This window comes from Monodelphis domestica, chromosome 1 (assembly GCF_027887165.1).
Source record: "Monodelphis domestica isolate mMonDom1 chromosome 1, mMonDom1.pri, whole genome shotgun sequence".
NCBI classification, from domain to species: Eukaryota; Metazoa; Chordata; class Mammalia; order Didelphimorphia; family Didelphidae; genus Monodelphis; species Monodelphis domestica.
Window position 1 is genome coordinate 252474535 of NC_077227.1, and position 21476 is coordinate 252496010.

The 21476-nt window shown below is 41.8% G+C and overlaps 1 protein-coding gene across 2 annotated transcripts in view; it reads left to right on the plus strand.

The window, feature by feature from the left end:
• The window catches only part of ISM2 (isthmin 2), a 34896-nt gene extending 18225 nt beyond the window's left edge, over nt 1–16671 (plus strand). The window contains exons 2-7 of one of the 2 annotated variants that reach the window (XM_056810614.1): nt 1535–1786; nt 6548–6911; nt 10242–10382; nt 10806–10883; nt 14586–14990; nt 15399–16671. In XM_056810614.1, the coding sequence (XP_056666592.1) occupies nt 1535–1786; nt 6548–6911; nt 10242–10382; nt 10806–10883; nt 14586–14990; nt 15399–15403 (1245 nt within the window). In that variant the 3' untranslated portion in view covers nt 15404–16671. Of the gene's footprint in view, nt 1–1534; nt 1787–6547; nt 6912–10241; nt 10383–10805; nt 10884–14585 lie in introns of both variants that reach the window. The other variant, XM_007472733.2, reaches the window with a different exon arrangement.
• Nucleotides 16672–21476: the final 4805 nt, after the last annotated feature.

Below are 21476 nucleotides of genomic sequence, written 5' to 3' on the forward strand. Positions count from 1 at the left end.
CTAATTAATCCTTAGCTGGAGGGGCCTCAGTCTTGAGCCAAGGACCTGGGAATGCATGAAGCCTTTCTCAAGAGGGTTGCCCTCTACTGAGGCTAATCCCTTCAGAAATCCAGGAAAGGAGTCAACCTTTTTCACTCACCCCACATGGTAGTTCTAAGGGAAAAGTCCAAGAGCAGTCTGAGTTCTCAAGCTGGAGCTCCTTCAAGATCAAGTTGAAGATGAAAGACCTCTTCACAGGAAGTTCTTGGAATTTTTAAAGGCCATTCCTTTTCGTCCTGTGACTTCCTTCCATTTTACATGAACCAATTACAGCTAAAGTTTTGCTTACAACTGGGGCAGTCAGTTGATTCTGATTTCTCACCCACTATTCCACACACAGACCTCCCCCACTCAAGTGTAGTGGGGTGTATACGCTTCTGGTGATTAAATCTAAAAATGGGCAGGGGAAAGTTAATCCTCACAATCCTCCCTGTGGTCATTTGGGAGACTAGTCTCTCCAACTGATCATTTGACATAATCATCTTGTACCCCTAAAAATTTTCTAACTATGGGAGCATACAATATTGCACCTTCTAAGGGGAAATTACAATAGTTAGAGATAAGAGGGAAATAGAAGAGAGAGAAGCAAAACCAATGTTTTGCTAGGCACATTGACAAAAAGCTAATTAGGGGGCAGCAGTCCCCTTTGGCATAAGAATGTACATGGAAAATAAATGTTCAACTCCCTTTAGTTCAATCAATTGCACCCAAAAGTTAATTCTGGATCTTCTTGATGCCATGTAGGTTTCTGCAGGCATCTTTCTACAAACAATTCATTCTCTGGATTCAAAGAGTTAGTTAACAAGCTTCTTTCCCTGAAATTTTTCTCAAACAAAATTTTAAATCTTGGATTTTTTATGAAAATACAATACAGTACAATTCTTTTTCTGATACTAAATACTTGTTGGACTAGATGGTGTGGAGGTCCCTTCCAACCCTGAGACTCCATGTTTCTGTGAAGAGAAGGATAGAAGAATTGAGAAGAAGGGAGAGAAAGGGGATAGTGTTGTGGGAGGTGTGAGGAGAAGAATGATAGGGTGAAGATAGGAGGAAGAGAAAAAAGATGGGATGGAAATGGAGAAGAGACATGGCCTAAGATCTGAGCAAAAGAGAGATGAGATAGGTGTGGTACTCCAGAAAGCATTTAATGAGTGAATTCTGAAAACTGTCATTATACTTTACATTCATATAGCTCTTTACAGTTTTCAAAGTCCTTTTATATATTCATTATTTGACTTAATTTTCACAGAAATTCTTCAAAGTAGATACAAAAGGTTCCCATTTTATCCAAAGGGAAACCAAAGCTCAGGGCTATTACAGAAATTAACCAAGATCATTTAGAGAGTTAGTAGTTAGAGCTAAGATTAGAATTTATCCATCTTTATTCCTAATCTAGTGTCATCACCACTTGAATCAGCCACTGCTGACTTTATTAATAGCACAGCTCTCTAGGAGGGGTCCTTGACTATTCCTGGGCACCTCTTCATTTCCTCAGGTTTCTACCTCACCTGGTCCCAGGTTACCCCAGGAAGAGGAGGAGGTGCCACTGTCCTCCAGTACCAGGAACCAAGCTGGTCTCCGACGACATAAGCGCCGTGGCATATCCCAACCAATGAACCCAACCCAACAAAGGCCAAAGGATGGTGAACCCCCTACTACCCAGGAAACTTCTCCCTTCCTGTTGGAACTTCAGAGCCTTCCTGGGTTGGCTGATGTAGACCTCAGTGCCCAAAACCCCAACATCCAGGTGAGTATTTGGGAAGGTGGTTTAGAGAATAGAGGACTGATGGGATGGGGTGAGATAGGGGAGAGATAGAACTCATCTGGGAGGCAGTATGGTGAAGTAGGAGTCCTGGGTTTGGAATTAGGAACCATGACCCCAGATTTTGAATCTTGACTGCCATCTACTACCTGTACAAACTTGAGTAAGTCCCTTTGCTTCCCAGGGCCTCGATGTCCTCATCTGTAAAATGAGCTGCTTCAACTAGATGACCTCCAAGGTCCCATCCAACTCTGAGTCTATAATCCTATGATCCTTTGACCACAGGTGTCATCACTCAAATAGCCACCTTAGTGCTTTGGAGGATGATGGAGTTAAGATGGAAGGGGTAGAATCCTTAAAGTTCTTTCCAAGTTTCAGCCTTATGGTCAATGCTTCTAGTAATAAAGGATAGAGTACTCTCCCCTCCCATCTCATACAAGTACGTTTTGTTCAGAAATGGATAACTTTATGCTCATTCACATACTTATAATGCTTTGAGATTTGTAAAGGGTTTTCTTTGTTCCTCTCTTATGAAATAAGTAGTACAATTTTTGTTGTGGGAACTCAGAGTTTAATTGACTTCCTCAGAATCACAAAACAGAACTATTGGTCCCAAGACTGAAACTCAGGTCTTCTGATTCCAAATCCAGTACTCATGTTGCCACCCAGACCTGCCTCAAACTATAAGCACTTGAAAATGTAGTTTCTCAGGGGGCAGCTGGGTAGCTCAGTGAATTAAGAGCTAGGCCTAGGGACAGGATGTCTTAGGTTCAAATCTGGCCTCAGACACTTCCCAGCTGTGTGACCCTGGGCAAGTCCCTTAACCCCCATTGCCAAGCCCTTACCAATCTTCTGCCTTGGAACCAATACACAGTATTGATTCCAAGATGGAAAGTAAGGGTTTAAAAAAAAAGAAAATATAATTTCTCAGCCTGGGAAAACTTGAGAAATGAATAAATTTGGGCCATCTACCTTTCAATACCAAAAGGCTTCCCAGCTCCTATTTACATCCAGAAATAGGGAAGACAACACACAGGAGTAGAGAACTTTTCAAATCCTTTGCCCCTCCAGTCCTATGGAGGCTGATCTTGGCTCAGCTTCATTTTTCCCCTGAGGTCAGAAATGTAGAATCCCAGTGCAGGCCACATGGAAAAGAATGCAGACTTTGTTTCCCTTTCAGCCCTAAACTGAGTATAGCTGGCCAGAATGGAGATAGGGAGAAGGGCTGAGGGAATGTGACTTGGGTATTCAGTTCTTCCTGGGTAGGCTAGAACTTGGCATAAGGAGGGAGCCATCAAGCAGAGAGCAACTTAGATGAGGTGGATTTGAATTTTGGTAACTTCAACCATGACCTAAAAACCCCAAAAGCAGTACTAGCCATGGGTTTAAGTTATCCATGGAGTTAAGATGAAGGAGGTAGGATCACTAAAGCGCCTATCAAATTTCACCCCTTGGACCTGTGCTTTTTTAGAAAAGGTGGGCAGAAATTCCACAATGTAATGTAACATAATATAATTAATGTAGTTTTATAAGATAGTTCTGTTATGTTATTCTATACTATAATGATATAATATTCTAATATATTCTATTATTATTTATTTTATTAGTGTTATTGTTATACTACATATAATTAGAAGACATTATTATATATTCAATAGTATACTTATATCACATTGTATTACATATTATAAATATTACATATCATATTATACCATATCATATAAAATATTTATCACCTTCCATTATTTTTAGAAGCCTTTTAAAAAAAAAACCCTTACCTTCCACCTTAGAATCACTTCTGTGTATTGGTTCTAATACAGAAGAGTGATAAGGGCTAAGCAATGGAGGGTTAAGTAGCTTGCCCAGAGTCACACAGCTTATAAGTGTCTGAATCCAGATTTGAACCCAGGACCTCCCATCTCTAGACCTGGCTCTCGGTCCACTGAGCCAGCTAGCCACTCCCATAAACACTTTCTTAGTATAATGGGGAGAAAAAGCCAGAGATCTGAAATTAGAAGCCCTTGGTTTGAAACCTGTTTATCAGTTACCCTCTTCTAAGCTTCAAATTCCTCATTTATAAAATAAAGAGATTGGACTCTCTAGGATCCCTAATGCCTTGCAATCTCATTTTTTCTTCTTAATTATGCCCCATGAGGTAGATAGAGCAGGCAACATTATAATCTCTATTTTGTAGATAAGGAAATGTTGGCCCAGAAGAATCAGTATTTGGTTTTTTTTTAAAACTCTCACCTGCTATCTTACAATTAATACTGAGCATTAGTTCCAAAGCAGAAAAACAGTAACAACTCAGCAATGGAGGTTAAGTGACTTGGAAGTGTCTGAGACCATATTTGAACTTAGGGCCTCCCATCTCTAGGTCTGACTCCCAAACCACTGAGCAACCCAGCTGCCCTGGGAGTCATGTTTTTATCTAGGTCCCAAAGTTTGTTAAGGACAGAGTCATGACTAGACTCCCAGCTCTCTCCCAGATTCAGGCTTTTTCAACTGGGCTCTGTTGGACTTTATCTTGAACAGTGCTCCCAACAGATGAAAAATGGAGGCCATTTCTTCTGTATTTGCCCTAGAAACATTCATTATGTTCAAGCCAATGGGGTTAGACGAAAGGATTGGGGCTGAGAACTCTTCCTTCCCCTCCTGTCTTTAAAGGTTAAAGGAGAACGTTACATTCATTCCTGTTCCTCTGAACATTTTCCTCTTGTTCCCTCTTATTGGAAGTGAACATAAGGGAGATGAGATAGAAAGAGCACTGGATGTCTGGGTTCTAGCCTTGCCTCAACTGTTGACCAGCCTTAGCTAAAGTTAACTATGTACCTCAATTTCCTCATTTTTAAGATGGAGATAATAACACCAGATCATGTTTGTCTAGCATTTGGGGGTTTACAAAGAACTTTTCTCACAATAATTCTCAAGATAGACAGTACAGATATTTTCATTAAAATAGCTAATAAAAGCTAGCATTTAGAGAGTATTTTACAACTACAGCAATTATTATTGGGTTAAAATATAGCCAGAGGTTTCAGAACAATGGAAAAATGCAGTGAAAATTCAAACAATACAACCATTTCCCAGGATTTCTTATTCAAACTAATTGGGGCCCTCACAATGACTCTGGGAGGTAGGTACTATTTTACAGCTGAGAGAACTGAAGCAGACAGATTATGCGATTTTCCCCAAATCACAGCACAAGTGCCCAATTTTTGTCGATGAAGAAACTGAGCCTATGAGAAGAAAGTGAGACTGATATGCTAAGAGGTATTCCAATACTGGTGTGGCCACTGCTAAGGCCTGAAAATATGAGAAAAAAACACCATTCTTTAGGAAGGGTAATAATAATATCACCTTAGTTAATAATACCATATTCACATAACACTTTCCTCCTAGCATCTTCACCTCAATGAATGTGAAAAAGGCAAGTTGCTAGAGTAGAAAGAATACCAGGTTTGGTGTCAGAGGAAATGAGTTCAAATTCTGACTGCCATTTCCTACCTGTGTGAGCTTAGCAAATTGAGCATTTATTAGTCAACTATTCTGTGCCAGGAAGAGAGGCATCCTGGCCTAGTGGAAGAGAATTGACCCTAGAGTCAGGGAAAGCCAGGTTCAAATCCCACCTCTGACTAGGCACCTGTCAGGGACTTTGAGGTTTAAAAGTTACCTGTTTTTAGTGGTAGAAGGAATTTCTTCACCCAGAAGACCCTGCACCAGTGAAATCACAGGTAAATCCATCAATAAATATTTATAAGCTCATAACTATGTACCAGGCACTGTGTTAAGTGCTGGGGAGACAAAAATAAAAGATGGCCACTGCCCTCCAGGAGCTCACAAGCTAGTAGGAAAGACAACATGCACATATATATATATATATATATTATATATATATATAAGCAAATTATATACAGAATAAGAAATAATTAACAGAGGAGAGGCACTAGAATTAAGAGGAGTTGGAAAAGGCTTCCTATAGATGTAATTTGATTTGGGACTTAAAGGAAGCCCAGAAGGTTGGTAGGTAAAGTACAAGAGGGATGAGGCATGACCATAGAAATGCCCAGAACCAAACGATTTAATGTCTTGTTCATGGTATAACCAAGAGGCTACTGTCACTGTATTGAAGAATATATAGTGGGAGAAGGGAGGTCCCAGGTTCAGATTTGACTTTAAACACTTCCCAGCTGTGTGTCCCTGGGCAAGTCACTTAACCCCCATTGCCTAGCCCTTAAAACTCTTCTGCCTTGGAACCAATACAGTACACAGTATTGATTCTAAGACAGAAGGTAAGGGGTTAAAAAAAAAAAAAGAATACATGGTAGGGAGTAAGGTTCAAGAAGACTGGAAAGGTAGGAGGTGGGTAGATGATGAAGGACTTTGAATACCACACAGGAGACAGGGAGCTATTTCTTGTTTGTTTGTTTGTTTTTTATCTACATTAAAAATCCATTTAAAAAAATGTTCCAAGCATAGTTCTAGACAATCCACTGTCTCTTAACTTCAGATCCCTCATATGGAAAAAGAGGGAGTTGAACTACATGATGTTTCCAGCTCAAAATCCATGATCCTGCAGGTATCTTGCCTCCTTTATAGGGTTACTATGAGGCATAAATGAGATTCTGTGTTTGAAAGTATTTTATAAATGGTAAAGTATTATACCATTACTATTGTTGTGGACAGAAGTGGCAGTTTTGCTGCTGAGATCTCCCTGACTGCCCAACCTGGCATCCCTCCACCCAGGTGACCATTGAGGTGGTAGATGACCTGCAGGCTGAGATGGAGATGGACTTGTTGACAGAAACCAGTGATTACTGGTCCTTGGGCTCCCCCAGCTGGCTTCCTGCCAAAGAGCTTTTCTGGCCTCTGTTCTGGGGCTATTCAGAGGGTAAGGAGGGAGGATCTGGGCCCCAGCCAGAGGGGAAAGCCCTCAAAGAGGAAGAGGGAAAGGAGGAGGCCAGTGAAGAAGACTATGCTATAGAGTATGAGGAGGAAGAAGATGAAGATGAAGAGGGAGAGCCTATGCTGAGTGGAGTAGGAAGCAACTGGAATCAAAGGTGGCCAACACCAACAAAGACTTGGGACTTCATGGAGAAATACAACTATGGTGAGTATACCATGTACAGGGACAGTGTATACCTTAAGACATTCCAGGAAGGAAAGGGAAGTCTGAGAGAGAAAGCAGAGTGTCATAGAAAGGGGGCAAAGCTAGAGGGAATCATCTTTTCTGTGGCTTGAGCATAAAATAATAATAATAATAATTCATTTGTTCAAATGATTTTTTAAAACACTTACCTTCCATCTTAGAATGAATACTGTGAATTGGTTCCAAGGCAAAAGAGTGGTAAGGGCTAGGCAGTTCAGGTTAAGTGACTTGCCCAGGGTCACACAGCTAGGAAGTGTCTGAGGCCAGATTTGAACCTTAGTCCTTCCAACTCCATGCCTGGCACTCTACCTATTTTGCTACCTAACTGCCCTTGTTCAAATGATTCTTGAGTTCACATGAACCTATGATTTGTGTAGTCTTAGGCAAGTTACCTAATCTGTTTTGGCCTCAGTTTGTAAAATGAGGGGGTTGGTCTGGATGAAGTATAAAGTCCCTTCCAGTTCTGGTTCTACAGTGTTTCCACCAAGCCAAATCACAAGTCCTCTGTGCCATTGTAGATAGAATCAAGAATTGGAGAGAAGGACCAAACCAGTGATTTAAATGATATAAGGAACTTCTGAGACAAATAATTCCCTTTACCAGTCAGGTCCACCCTTCTCTGTAACTTGTAATCTAAGAAAGTTACCTAGAGTCTTTTTTTAAAACCCTTACCTTTTGTCTTAGAATTGACATGAAATATCAGTTCCAAGTCAGAACAGTAAGGGTTAGGCAATTGGGGTTAAGCAACTTGTCCAGTTTCATACAGGTAGAAAGCATCAGAGGTTATATTTAAACCAGGACCTCCTGTTTCCAAGTCTGGCTCCCTATCCACTGAGCAATCTAGACCCTTACTTACAGTATTAAAAAAAAAACAAAAAAACAAAAAAACACCTTACTTTCTGTCTTAGAATTGACACAAAGTATTGATTCCAAGGCAGAAAAACAGTAAGGGCTAGGCAACTAGGGTTGTGATTACCTAGAGAATAGATGGGTTAAATGATTTGCCAAAGGTCACCTAGCCATATGAGTCAGAGGCGGAATTTAATCCAAAAACACATGACCTAAACATCTAAGTGGGACCCAAACCAGATTAAAATATAACTGGAAAAATATCTAACAAAATAAAGAAAAATACAATAAAATTGAGATAATATTACATTTTAAAATTAAGTCAAGGGGAAAGCTGAATGGCTCAGTAGATTAAGAGCCAGGCCCAGAGACAGGAGGTCCTAGGTTCAAATCTGATCTCAGACACTTTCTAGCTGTGTGACCCTGGGCAAGTCACTTGATCCCCATTGCCTAGCCCTTACCACTCTTCTGCCTTAGAATTATTGATTCTAAGATGGAAGGTAAGGGTTTAAAAAAATTAAGTTAAATTAAGTCAATATGTGCCTGTAAGGATCCTTAAAATGGTTGAGTGGCCATGATTCTATTCAAGTTTGATAGCACTATACTACACTTTGAATCAGAGATGGCCTCTTTATTTAAGAGCTGCAGAGGTTAAAAAAAAAAACAGAGGAAAAAAACCCTTCATTTATTGGCTGACCTTGTGGTGATGAGCCACTCCAGAGGGAGTGATTTGTTTAAGTCCCTGAAGTCATTGGCAAAGGTGCAATCAGAATCAATCAGTAAACAAATATTTATTAAATGCATTCTCTGATGGGCACTGTACTAAGAGATATAAAGAAAAAATACCCAGACCAAAAAACAAAACAAAACAATTACTTCTCTCAAGAAGTTTACATTCTGGGGGCAGCTGGGTAGCTCAGTGGATTGAGAGCCAGGCATAGAGATAGGAGGTCCTGGGTTCAAATTTGACCTCAGACTCTTCCCAGCTGTGTGACCCTGGGCAAGTCACTTAACCCCCATTGCTTAGCCCTCACCATTCTTCTGCCTTGGAACCAATACACAGAAGGTAAGGGTTTATTTAAAAAAAAAAAGAAGAAGAAGTTTACATTCTGTGACACTGGTATATGACCAATGAGATCTTATCTCTGAGCAAATAAGTAGGGAATGTTCCTAGAGCCTTAAATTCCCCAATTAGTCAAATGAGTGAATCTAGAAGCAATATTATTTCTATCAGTCATGATGCATTTATTGGGCATTTATTAGGCACATACTACTATATGTGCCTGGATGGCTAAAGGGCACAGTGGATAGAGTTCTGGGCCTGGAGTCAGGAAGAATTATCTTCATGAATTCAAATTTAGCCTCAGACCATTTCCTAGCTGGGCAAGGAGCCCTGCTTGCCTCAGTTTCCTGATCTGTCAAATAAATTGGAGAAGAAAATGGCAAACCACTCTAGTATCTTTGCCAAGAAAACTCCAAATGGGGTCACAAAGAGTTGGACATGACTGAAATGACTTAAATATCTTAAAAATGTTGTGCCAGGTACTGAGATTATACCAAGTAGAGTTCCTGACTCCAAATCCATTGGAGGTCTGAGCAAGGTAGAAGGTCTCACAAGAAATCTGAGATAAGATATGTATGGGCTCTGGCCAAGTTAGATTTCTTGGCAACCCAATTACAATAAAAAATAGAGCTTCACTCAGGGTTCCAGATATTCACTGTAATTTATACAGTTTGTCATAAAATAAAATACCTACATATCACAGAGAACAGAATTTTCTGACATTAGAAATCTATGCATTTATTTTTTATACACTTGCTTTTTATACGTTTATAACCTTACTCTTTATTCCCTTTTATGCCCTTACTTTTATAACCTTACTTAGTAATAACTCTAAAAGAGGGGCAAGGGCTAGGCAAATGGGGCTAAATGACTTGCCCAGGGTCACAGAGCTAGGAAGTGTCTTGAGGTCAAATATGAACCCGGGTCCTCCTGACTTTGTATCACTCTATCCACTGAGCCGCCTAAATGCCCACTGTGCATCTAAAACCCTTACCTTCTATCTTAGAACTGTGTATTTATATATCATTTTAAAAAATCCTTACCTTCCATTTTAGAATCAATACTAAGTATCTCAATTCCAAGGCAGAAGAGCAGTAAAGGTTAGGCAATAGGTCTTAAGTGACATGCCCAGAGTCCCATAGCTAGGAAGTGTCTGAATTCAGATTTGAACCCAGGACCACCCATCTCGAGGTCTGGCTCTCAATTCACTGAACCACCTAGCTGCCCTGTACCCTGTGCATTTATTTTTTTAAAAGTATCTCTCCTTGCATCCTCCCTTTCTCATCCTTCCCTTCATTGCATCCTAAGCTCCATATTGCTTCACTAAACTACCCCTAAGCCCAGCTGTATCTACCATATACTCTTCTTTCCATACCCAGATTATGAGATGGAAGAGGAATGGAGCCCCTGGTCCTCTTGCAGTGTCACCTGTAGCAGTGGCACTCAGAAGAGGACCCGCTCCTGTGGCTATGCCTGCACAGCCACAGAGTCTCAAATTTGTGAATTGCCTAGATGCCCTGGTAAGAGTGTGGGCCCTGTAAAGGGGGAAGCTAGTATGGATGAACTGAATGCCCTGGGGAATTGGGTATTTTCGGTTTAAGTGGCAGTAAGTAGGGTATAAGGCTTGGAGGGGGTGGTGGTGAGGATTTGTGGGGAGAGAACCAGAAATATAAGTCTCATATTAGACTCAAGAGTTCTAGGCTTGGTCTGGGTCCCCTTGGACCTTCCCAATACTCAGGCATTCCTGGAAGTAACAAGAGCTCCTGCCCAGCTACTGAGATTATCCACTGGCTCTTTGTCACCCTCCAGGTGTAACCCTAAATCTACTTCTCCAACCTACTGGGTCTCCATTGTTGAGGAATAGGATTAAGGGTTTGCAAATTCAGTGGGACTTGGGGTGGAGAGGGATCGCTGCTTTGCAATGATTCTCATTCTTATTAAAGGAACAGAAAGCAAGACAAGTTTTCCCAGTGAGGATTGGCTGCCGGAAGTCCAAAATGACACCCAGATGCTTGGCTCAGGTCAGTACAGAGCTTGGCCCTGAGCCTGGGGAATTGAGGGAGGATTGGGGATGGGGCAATGAGTGGAGGGATAGGGATAGAATCATCTGACTGTGAAAAACTAAATTCCCTTGATAAGAAACCTCTTTCCATATATAGAATTTGAAGAAAATTCTTACCTTCCATCTTAGAATTAATACTAAAGGCTAGGCAATTGGGATTAAGTGATTTGCTCACTGTCACATAGCTAGAAAGTATCTGAGACCAGATTTAAATCCAGGATTTCTCATCTCTGGTCTTGGCTACTAATCCACTGAGTCACTTAGCTGCCCATTTATATAGCATATTGAAGTTTAAACATTTTTATTCACAAGGACCCTCTGAGGCAGACTATACAAGTGTCATTGTCGCTACTTTACATATGAGGAAACTGAGGCATGGAGAAATTACATGACCTTTTCAAGGTCACACAGCTATCAAGTATTAGAATCAGGATTTGAAACCAGACCCATGACATCCTACCACATTGCTCCTCAGAGGCAGCTAGATGTTTCAGTAGATTGAGCACTGGGCCTGGAATCAAGAAGACCTGAATTCAAATTTAACCTCAGACATTTCCCAGCTATGTGACCCTGGGCAAGTCACTTAACCCCAATTGCCTACTCCTCACCACTCTTCTGCCTTAGAACTGATATTTGCAGACACATGTAAAACCCAGTGGAATTATGTGTTGGCTAAGAGAAGGGGTGAGGGGAAGGGAGGGAAAGAATATGATTCTTGTAACCAAGGAAGAATGTTCTTTTTTTTTTTTAATATATTTTATTTGATCATTTCCAAGCATTATTCGTTAAAGACATAGATCATTTTCTTTTCCTCCCCCCCACCCCCCATAGCCGACGCGTAAGTCCACTGGGCATTAGATGTTTTCTTGATTTGAACCCATTGCTTTGTTGATAGTATTTGCATTAGAGTGTTCATTTGGAGTCTATCCTCTGTCATGTCCCCTCAACCTCTGTATTCAGGCAGTTGCTTTTTCTCGGTGTTTCCACTCCCAAAGTTTATCCTTTGCTTATGAATGGTGTTTTTTTCTCCTGGATCCCTGCAAGTTGTTCAGGGACATTACACCGCCCCTAATGGAGAAGTCCATTACGTTCGATTATACCACAGTGTATTAGTCTCTGTGTACAATGTTCTCCTAGTTCTGCTCCTCTCACTCTGCATCACTTCCTGGAGGTTGTTCCAGTCTCCATGGAATTCCTCCACTTTATTATTCCTTTTAGCACAATAGTACTCCATCACCAACATATACCACAGTTTGTTCAGCCATTCCCCAATTGATGGGCATCCCCTCATTTTCCAGTTTTGGGCCACCACAAAGAGCGCAGCTATGAATATTTTTGTACAAGTCTTTGTGTCCATTATCTCTTTGGGGTACAGACCCAGCAGTGCTATGGCTGGGTCAAAGGGTAGATATTCTTTTGTCACCCTTTGGGCATAGTTTCAAATTGCCCTCCAGAATGGTTGGATCAATTCACAGCTCCACCAGCAATGAATTAATGTCCCTACTTTGCCACATCCCCTCCAGCATTCATTACTTTCCTTTGCTGTTTTGTTAGCCAATCTGCTAGGTGTGAGGTGATACCTCAGAGTTGTTTTGATTTGCATCTCTCTGATTATAAGAGATGTAGAACACTTCTTCATGTGCTTGTTAATAGTTTTGATTTCTTTATATGAGAACTGCCTATCCATTTCCCTTGCCCATTTATCAATTGGAGAATGGCTTGATTTTTTGTACAATTGATTTAGCTCATTATAAATATGAGTAATTAAACCTTTGTCAGAGGTTTCTATGAAGATTTTTTCCCAATTTGTTGTTTCCCTTCTGATTTTAGTTATATTGGTTTTGTTTGTACAAAAGCTTTTTAGTTTGATGTAGTCAAAATTATTTATTTTACATTTTGTGATTCTTTCTATATCTTGCTTGGTTTTAAAACCTTTCCCCTCCCAAAGGTCTGACATGTATACTATTCTGTGTTTACCCAATTTACTTATGGTTTCCTTCTTTATGTTTAAGTCACTCACCCATTTTGAATTTATCTTGGTGTAGGGTGTGAGGTGTTGATCTATTCCTAGTCTCTCCCACACTGTCTTCCAATTTTCCCAGCAGTTTTTGTCGAATAGTGGATTTTTGTCCCAAAAGCTGGGATCTTTGGGTTTATCGTATACTGTCTTGCTGAGGTCGCTTTCCCCCAGTCTATTCCACTGATCTTCCTTTCTGTTTCTTAGCCAAGAATGTTCTAAATTGACTAATTAAATAAAATTTAAAAAAATAACTGATACTCGTATTGGCTCTAAGATAGACGGTAATGGTTAAAAAAAAAAAACCTGCCTCTTGTCCTCTCCACTGAATCATGATGAGAATTAAATAGATCACAGGACCATAGAGCTAGACCTAAGAGAGACCTCAGCAGCCATCTAATGCAGCCCTCTCATTTTACAAATGAGGAAACTGAGGGAAATTGAGTGACTCACACAGGTAGCAAGCTTTGGAGGCAGGTTCTGAACCCAAATTCTCTAACAAGAACCCAGGTCTTCCCAATTCCAGGCCTGGTGCTCTATCCACTGAGCCACCTAGCTGCCCCTAACAAGACAGGTTTTATACCCTGCCCATCTGTCAGATTAGGAAACCAAGCACCAGGGATTTTACCCATAGCACAAAACTAAAAAGTGGCAAAAGATATATTGAACCATAACTATTCTCACCAATGGTTGTATGGGATATGGCACCTTCTCCTCTTCCAAAATACCCCTATTCAGGGATATTCCCTAAGATATATTATCAGAGACAGGTGTATGGAGCACCTTGCTCAGGCACCAAACCTGGTCCCCCTTCCTAATAATTTGTTGTTGTTCAGTTGAGATCAATTCTTTGTGACCTCATTTGAGGTTTTCTTAGCAGAGATACTGGAGTGGTTTGCCATTCCCATCTCTAACTCATTTGACAGATGAGGAAACTGAGGCCAACAGGGTTAAGCCACTTGCCTAGGTTCACACTGTCTGAGGCTGAATTTGAACTCTGGTGTTCCTGACTCAAGGTTCAGTGCTGTATCCAAGCTATGTCACCTAGCTGCCCTCTTCCTAATAATTAGAGCTGCTCAAAATGAAATGGACTATAACTGTCAGTTAATATGTTCTGTGACATTGGGGGTATGTTCAAGTTTGGGCCACTTGACTGCAGTGACAAGAGCAGGACATGCTTCAGGTAAAATGGATTGGATAAAATAATCTCCTGAGGTCCCTGCTTGGATTCTCCGGTTCCCTAGAAGGACTACATTGCCATGGTAGTCCTAGGAAAGCAGGGGAGCTCTCCCCATTGTAGCTACCATAGGTTTGTTTGGACCTCTTCCTCTTGAGAAGTTTGAGGAACGGAGAGGGAGAAAGGAGTGTTTCCCACTGGAATTTGCCCAACTGGTTTCTTACTCTGATTTTACTCCCAGAGCCCCCCTGGAAACAGTTTAGGGGAGAAGACCTTTGAAGGTCAGACATTTAGACAGGGGTAGATTTCTTTGTCAAGTTCAAAATGGCTATTGGATGCTTTGAGGAGGATAAGAAGGGAATGATTGTATTTCCCTCGTTCCTTCATTTTCTCAATGAACATTTATTGAGTACCAACTGTCAAGCAGTCAAACTGCATTCTTTCTCTGTCCCAACCCCTGCCCCTAGATGTGGACAGCTGTGAGAAGTGGCTAAACTGCAAGAGTGACTTCCTGGCCAAATATATGAGCAAGGTGCTGACAGACCTGCCCAGCTGCCCATGTGCCTACCCTCTGGAGGCTGTGTACAGTGCTGTGAGCCTTCCTGATGAGCAGCAAGGCAGAAACTTCAGCTGGAGGGATGCAAGTGGCCCCAAGGAGCGTCTGGATGTCTATCAGCCCACTGCCCGATTCTGCCTGCGCTCCCTCCTCTCCTTGGACAGTACCACACTGGCTGCCCAGCACTGCTGCTATGATGAGGGCAGCCGACTGCTGACTCGTGGCAAGGGGGCTGGCGCACCTGACCTCATCAGCACCGACTTCTCCCCAGAGCTACACTTCAAGGTGGACACATTGCCTTGGATCCTATGCAAAGGTGACTGGAGTCGTTACCATGCAGCGAGACCTCCAAACAATGGGCGGGCCTGTGCTGACAACCCACCTGAGGAGGAATACCTGGCCCAGTTACAGGAAGCCAAAGAGTATTAACCAAGGGGTCAGGGAGGCCCAAGAAATGGAGGATGGATGGAGGTGTGGCTTTGTCTCTGGTGGCTGGATCAGAGGTGATGGGGGTCCTGTTGGCTGCTGCCTAGGAATATCTGGAAAAGGGTAGGATAAGAACACGTCACAACTGGGGTATCTCTGCCAAGATGTTTCATGGGGGATGGTTTTCCTGGGCATCTCTGACCCTCTCCTGTTTTCTCCCAGGTTAGTGGAGTGAGAAGTCTCCCTGAAGGAGGGAACTTCTCGATTAATTGGCTTTACCTGTCACTTTCTTGTTTAGAATAAGGAAGGTGATCGAAGCACCTGTGTGTGTGTAAAAGTGTGTGAAAGAGGCAGAAAGGAACAGTGAATGAAAGGTAGGTCTTAGATCAGCACATTCTTGGTTTCTGGGTAGAAAGAGTGGGGCATGTCATTCAAAAAACCCTTAAAAGTCCTGTGGGTTCAGTTCTCTCTTTTCCCAACAACTCTTTTTCTTGCTCCCCAGAAAGGAGACTTTTTTTTAAATTTGAAGGCTGTTTCCCCTTCATTCCTAGCTTTCTGTGTCCTCATCACATCAGTGTGGGCATAAGCTTTGATACAGTTAACCAATCAAACTCCATTTTCCTGGGGAAATGTTAGGAGCTTAAGTTCTGCTCCCTGGATTGATCTTAGGAGTGGTTCCATGGATCCTAGGAGTGGCTCAGTTGAACTAGAGAAAAGCGCCCTCACCTCCAAGGACTCTCTGAGGATCCAGGAATGATTGAGAGCCAGTTGAGGACCCAGTCCCTTAGATTTACCCAACTCTATGTCTTCCCTCTCTTCTTTTCTGAGGTGTCTGAGCAAATAGGACAGGTGAACATTATTGCCACTGCCAGACATCTCTGTGACACTCCCTTTGGGTTTAATCCACCCTGGAATGGGGCACATACCTCATTCACTCTCCCCATCCCTCCCCCAGGAATCTTCAGCCCACAGAGTGCTCTGGTAGATTCATGAACTACCCACTTGTGTCATAAACTCTGTAGGTTGAATCATTGGGATCCCACAAAAGGCATTAAGGGCAGAAACAGGTGGGTGGCCTCAATGTGTTGGGAAGAGGAAAGATAATAAGAACTGGATTGATTGGATTAGGGTTAGGGAATTGTACCCAGTCAGTCAAGAAGAGAAGAGGTTATTCATGCTGATCCCAACCCAATCTCACTCTCAAAAAGGGACTGTGAAAGCCTGAGTGACTACATGATTGGATGTCAGAATAGGGCAGGATTGAAGAAGAGTGGATAGGTCTTACAACTAGCATGGGGCTAGAGTTAATTTAGAAAGGTGCAACAATTTCTACTCCACACCCCTAAAAGTCCCTCACCCACTGTTGTCTTACTCCAGCTCTATGTTGCCCTTCTTTTCCATCCTGGGTTACAATGTCTTGTAGCTCCTCTCTGTGAAGGGTTAATTAACTCTTGTCCCAGCTGTCACTCATTACCAAGTTCTCTGGAGGGTAGGGAAGAGGGCAAAGGAGACTAAATGAACTGTAATGAGATCTTTCTGGATCTTCAGCAATAAAAGCACTTTATTTTAAACCATTGCCTGGTAAAGCAGGGAGCAGTGGGAGGAATCCCAGGTGGTTGAAATGCCTTTGAACAGCCTGTGGCCTGTCTTGTTAAGGCTTTCAAAGGAATCTCTCCTCATTTAGCCTGGGAGGGTTTGGGATCCACTGTACAAGGGAGATGTGAGCGAGGTGGGGCGATCCCCAGGCATTTGGCAATTTGGTTCCTGAAGCTCTTTTTGTAGGCGAATAAGGAGGCACAGGAGATATCCAGATCTCCATGCATTTAGCAGTTTCATCCTAACCTGGCCCAGGGCTCAAAAGGGTAATTGTTTCTTTCCATCGCCATGTGTATTTGAATCATGCAAATTTAGTTTAATGCATTTGAGAGTGTTTGCTGAGGACACCAGTGGGGCTTGCCTGGAGTACCCTCAGTCTTCTCAGCTGCCTCTACATCTGTTCCAACTTAGACTGGGGTGGGAGGAAGGAATGTTGGCTGCCAGAACTTCCACTGGCCCTGTAATATGACCTACAAAGTGCCAGGCAGATATGTTTGGATCGCCTCTCTGAGTTCTTCCAGATCTTATGAGAACTTTCTGGCATCTATGACTGATGGTGAGAACCAGTCCTCCCAATCCTGTCTCTCTTCCCCACCTCACTTTTTTCTTCTCTTGAAAGCAGATAATTCTTGGCTAATAAATTCTGAGCCTGGCCCCTATATCCAAAGCAAATCTGTAGAGGACTGTCTGAGAGGCCAAAGGATATGCCTTTATTTGTGTGATGGGGGTGGTTGTCCCCATTTCACAGAGCTTCTCATTAGAGAAAGTCCCATTAATAAGAGCTAAAATTTTTTAAAACCCTTACTTTCTGTCTTGGAATTGATACTAAGTATTGGTTCCAAGGTAAAAGAGTACTGACGACTAGGCAATTGGGGTTAAGTGACTTGTCTAGGGTCACACAGCTAGTCCAGAATTTTTTTTTCAAATCTTTATCTTCGATCATAGAATCAATACTATGTATTAATTCTAAGGGGGAAGAGTGGTAAGGACTAGGCAGTGGGGGTTGTGACTCACCCAGAGTCACATAGCTAAGAAATATCTGAGGCCAGATTTGAGTCCAAGACTTCCTGTATCCAGGCTTGACACTCTATACACTGTGCTACCTAAGCTGCCCCCTGTCAGGACAGTTCTCTATTCTCTGAGCCACCTAGCTGCCCCAATAGCTAAGATTCATAAAAGCTATGCACAGTACTAAGCACTTTACAATTATTATTTCATTTGATCCTCACAACAACCCTGGGAAGTAGGTGCTATTATTATCCCCATTTTAAAGACAAGGAAACTGAGGCAAACAAGTCAAGTGATTTGCCCAGGGTCACATAGCTAATAAATGTTTGAAGCCAAGTTTGCATTCAAGTCTTCCTGACTAAAGGTCCTGGGTTCTACCTACTACACCACTTAGCTGTCCCAACTAAGACCTGTTACAAGCTGCAAGGTCTTCCCTGCCCTCTTTTATGGGATAAATCACAACAGCATCATAGGAAGAGATCTTGAAGATATAGGTGAGAAAAATGAAGCCCAGGAAGTAAATGTAGTTTGCCTTGTTCCTGGGGCAGAACTCTGGGTTCCCTGCTCCAGTGCTAGCATTTTTTTCCTATGCGCAGTTGTAACTCGCAATGCTTGGAAAAATTATATATCCAGGAAGTATGGGAAATTAAGGTCCCTGAAGAACTGGAGAAGAGCATCACCCCAAGAACCATGGAAAGGCACATGTTGGGCTCTTGAATAGGCTGCAATACACCCAGAACAAGGGCATTTGTTTGAAGGTGAAGTGGGGCAGGACTATCATTTGATAAGTGTATGTTGGAGCATCAAAGTGGCTCAGTGATTAGAGCCTGGAGACATGAGGTCCAGGGTTCAGATCTGGCCTCAGATATTTCCTAGCTGTGTGATCCTGGGCAAGTCATTTAATCCCCATTGCCTAACCTTTACTGTTCTCCCTTGAAACTGACGGTTCTAAGACAGAAGGTAAGGGTTTGAAAAAAAGATATGCTAGTTGTATGATGAGAGGCAGCCATGGTGGCCCACATACTCATTTGATATCAAGACATCAAAAGAATTCAAGTGACCCAGCATGCTGGGTAGACCTCCTGAGGCAAATGAATGGGAAAGAATCGTTAAGGGTTGCACAGAATGGACAAACATGGACCTATTGGGATGTGAATCACTATCGGACATATCAGTGAGATCATGGTTCTATTTAAGTATTGATGTTTGGAGAAAGGAACAGGAGGATAAATTGAGAAGGAATAATAAGGGGAAGGTTTATTCTTCAGTCATTAAGGGCTGCCCCTTGGAGTAGGTTTTTTCCCCTAAACCCTTACCTTCTGTCTTAAAATCAATTCTACATATGGGTTCCAAGGCAGAAGAATGGTAAGGGCTCTCAATCCACCTTGTGGCCTCGTGGTCCCTTGCTGGAGTTTTGAATAGCCAGATACCTTCTTATTCCCATCTGTATTTGTGCACATTGCCCAAGATTCAAGGTCATTGGAAGGTAGTTACCCCATTCTTCTGGTGTTCTGGTCGCATGAACTTGGCAACATCAGTGATAAACAGGTCTTAGAGAGGAGGCCACCCAGCCTCATCCAATAACTGCTTTGCAACATTGCCTCCTTCTAAATTGAAACAGTTCATTTCCACTTTGGCAAGTTTCTGATTTCTTGTTTCTTGGGATTTCATCAGTTTAGAGAAGTTCCAGTGTGGAAAGATACGTAACTAATAAATCTAAAAGTTGATTGAGGGCATCGAAAGGATGTGACTTGTCCTTAGACCAAACTAAATGTAATCTGTGAAATGGGACGCATATGAAATTGCTCATCTTGTTATGTCACTGGCAAAATAAAATGAACCTTTAGTGATGAGAACCAGAATGGGGGTAGGATTGTAAAGTGATTATCTAAAACAGGAAAAGGCAGTAGATGACACAACTCATTTGACAAGTGAGGAAACTGAGGCAAATAGTTACATGATTTGCCGTGGGGTGCACAACTAGTGTCTGATGCTGGATTTGAACTCAGGAAGATGAGTTGGAATAGGTTGGAACAGCACCTGTGCACTGCCAAGAAAGCCTGGTTTAAATTAGATCCATTTCCTTATCATACCCCCACCCCACTGTTTTAGCAAAGTGGAGTTGCCTTACTGTTATTATCCTTACATCTGGTCAAGTAGACATTCTTGCCCCTATATCAGAACAAATGTCTAACATTGCTGATACCTAGGCAAGTCACTGAATTAACCTGAGTCTGTCCCTCATCTATAAAATGGGAGGATGACTGCTAAGTTCTCTTGCTGCTCCAAAGACTATGATTGTTGAAAATCAGTCATTCAATACCTGCTGCCTGCAGCACTAGTCACCCAGACGATTTCCCCTAAAGCTGTTACAATACTCTCTTCCCTTGGTCTTTTGAGAGAGGCTGATCTTTCTGAAGCCTCCATACTGGCCAACTTGGTTCTATATTAGATAGGGTGAATATTTTCTTCCCTCCTGGGAGCTGACTTTTAAACACCCATTAGATTCTTCCCATCTCACAAGACATGACACTTCGTTTAGACCCTGCTCTCCTTTCTCTTTCAGATCCTCTCCACTCCTTTAACATCCAGAGAAGGAATAGCTACCTGGTTCCTTTCTATTAATTGAATCTTCTTATGGAAGTACACTTTGTCCAGTCTTTTTTCTTTTTTTCAGTTATGCCCAAATCTTCATGACCTCATTTGGGGTTTTCTTGGCAGATACTGAAAAGGTTTCCTTTTTCCTTCTCCAGCTCATTTTACAGATGAGGAAACTGAGGAAAACCGAGTTAAGTGATTTGCCTAGTCACACAGCTAATGTCCTAAGCTGGATTTGAACACAGGGAGATGAGTCTTCTTGACTTCAGGCCTGTGCTCTATTCACTGTGCCACCTGGCTGCCAAGTATCTGTTTAGGATTTGCAAATCGACTAGATTTCTTTCCAGAATTATATTTCTGGTGAAAGACATAGTGATTTCTTTGAACTTTTCTTTTTTTCTTACTCTCAAGAAAGAAGGAATGGGCTCTTGTGGTACCAGGACTGAATAGTAGACTCAGAATATTTCTGCTTGTTATCTTTTAGGGTGCATTGGTTAGCTTCCATTGAGTATCAATTATAGTGTTTGTTCACTGATGGCATCTTATTTAAAGAGCTAATTTGTAACTTCTCTCCAAGTTGTCCAATGATAGTGATACTCTGGAAGCCCTGAAGATACTGTGTTACTAAGGGCCTCAGATTCTGCAAAGCAAAGATCTAGAATGGTTCTCAATAATAGCTCACCTTTCTGTTTCATTTTATGAAACCAGATTCTTTATCATCCATTTTCCCATTTGATCCTACCAACAATAATCCAGTAAAATACATAATGCAAGAACTTTTATTTTATAGCTTAAGAAATGGAGGCTAAAAGGACTGAGTTTTCCAGGGTCAGAATGGCATGGCAAGCCAAGTGACTTTGAAATTAGAGGACCTGTATTCAGTTTCTCGCTTTGCTATATATATGTAGTATTGATAGAATTATCACTGTGACCTTGGTGAGTGACAGAACTTATCTGGGTGTTTGGACTATCTGGCCTGTAAGGTCCCTTCCAAGCTTTAAACCATGATTCCTAGTCTACTGAAGTTACCTCTATACCATAATATTTTGAATGATTCAAACCTAAGCAAGTTGGATTTGGTCTGAATTTTTAGCATCTTTTAAATGCTGGGATTGACTTCTAAAACTGATATAGGCAGAAATACTCTTAGGAAATCAGGGTATTTTCACGTGTG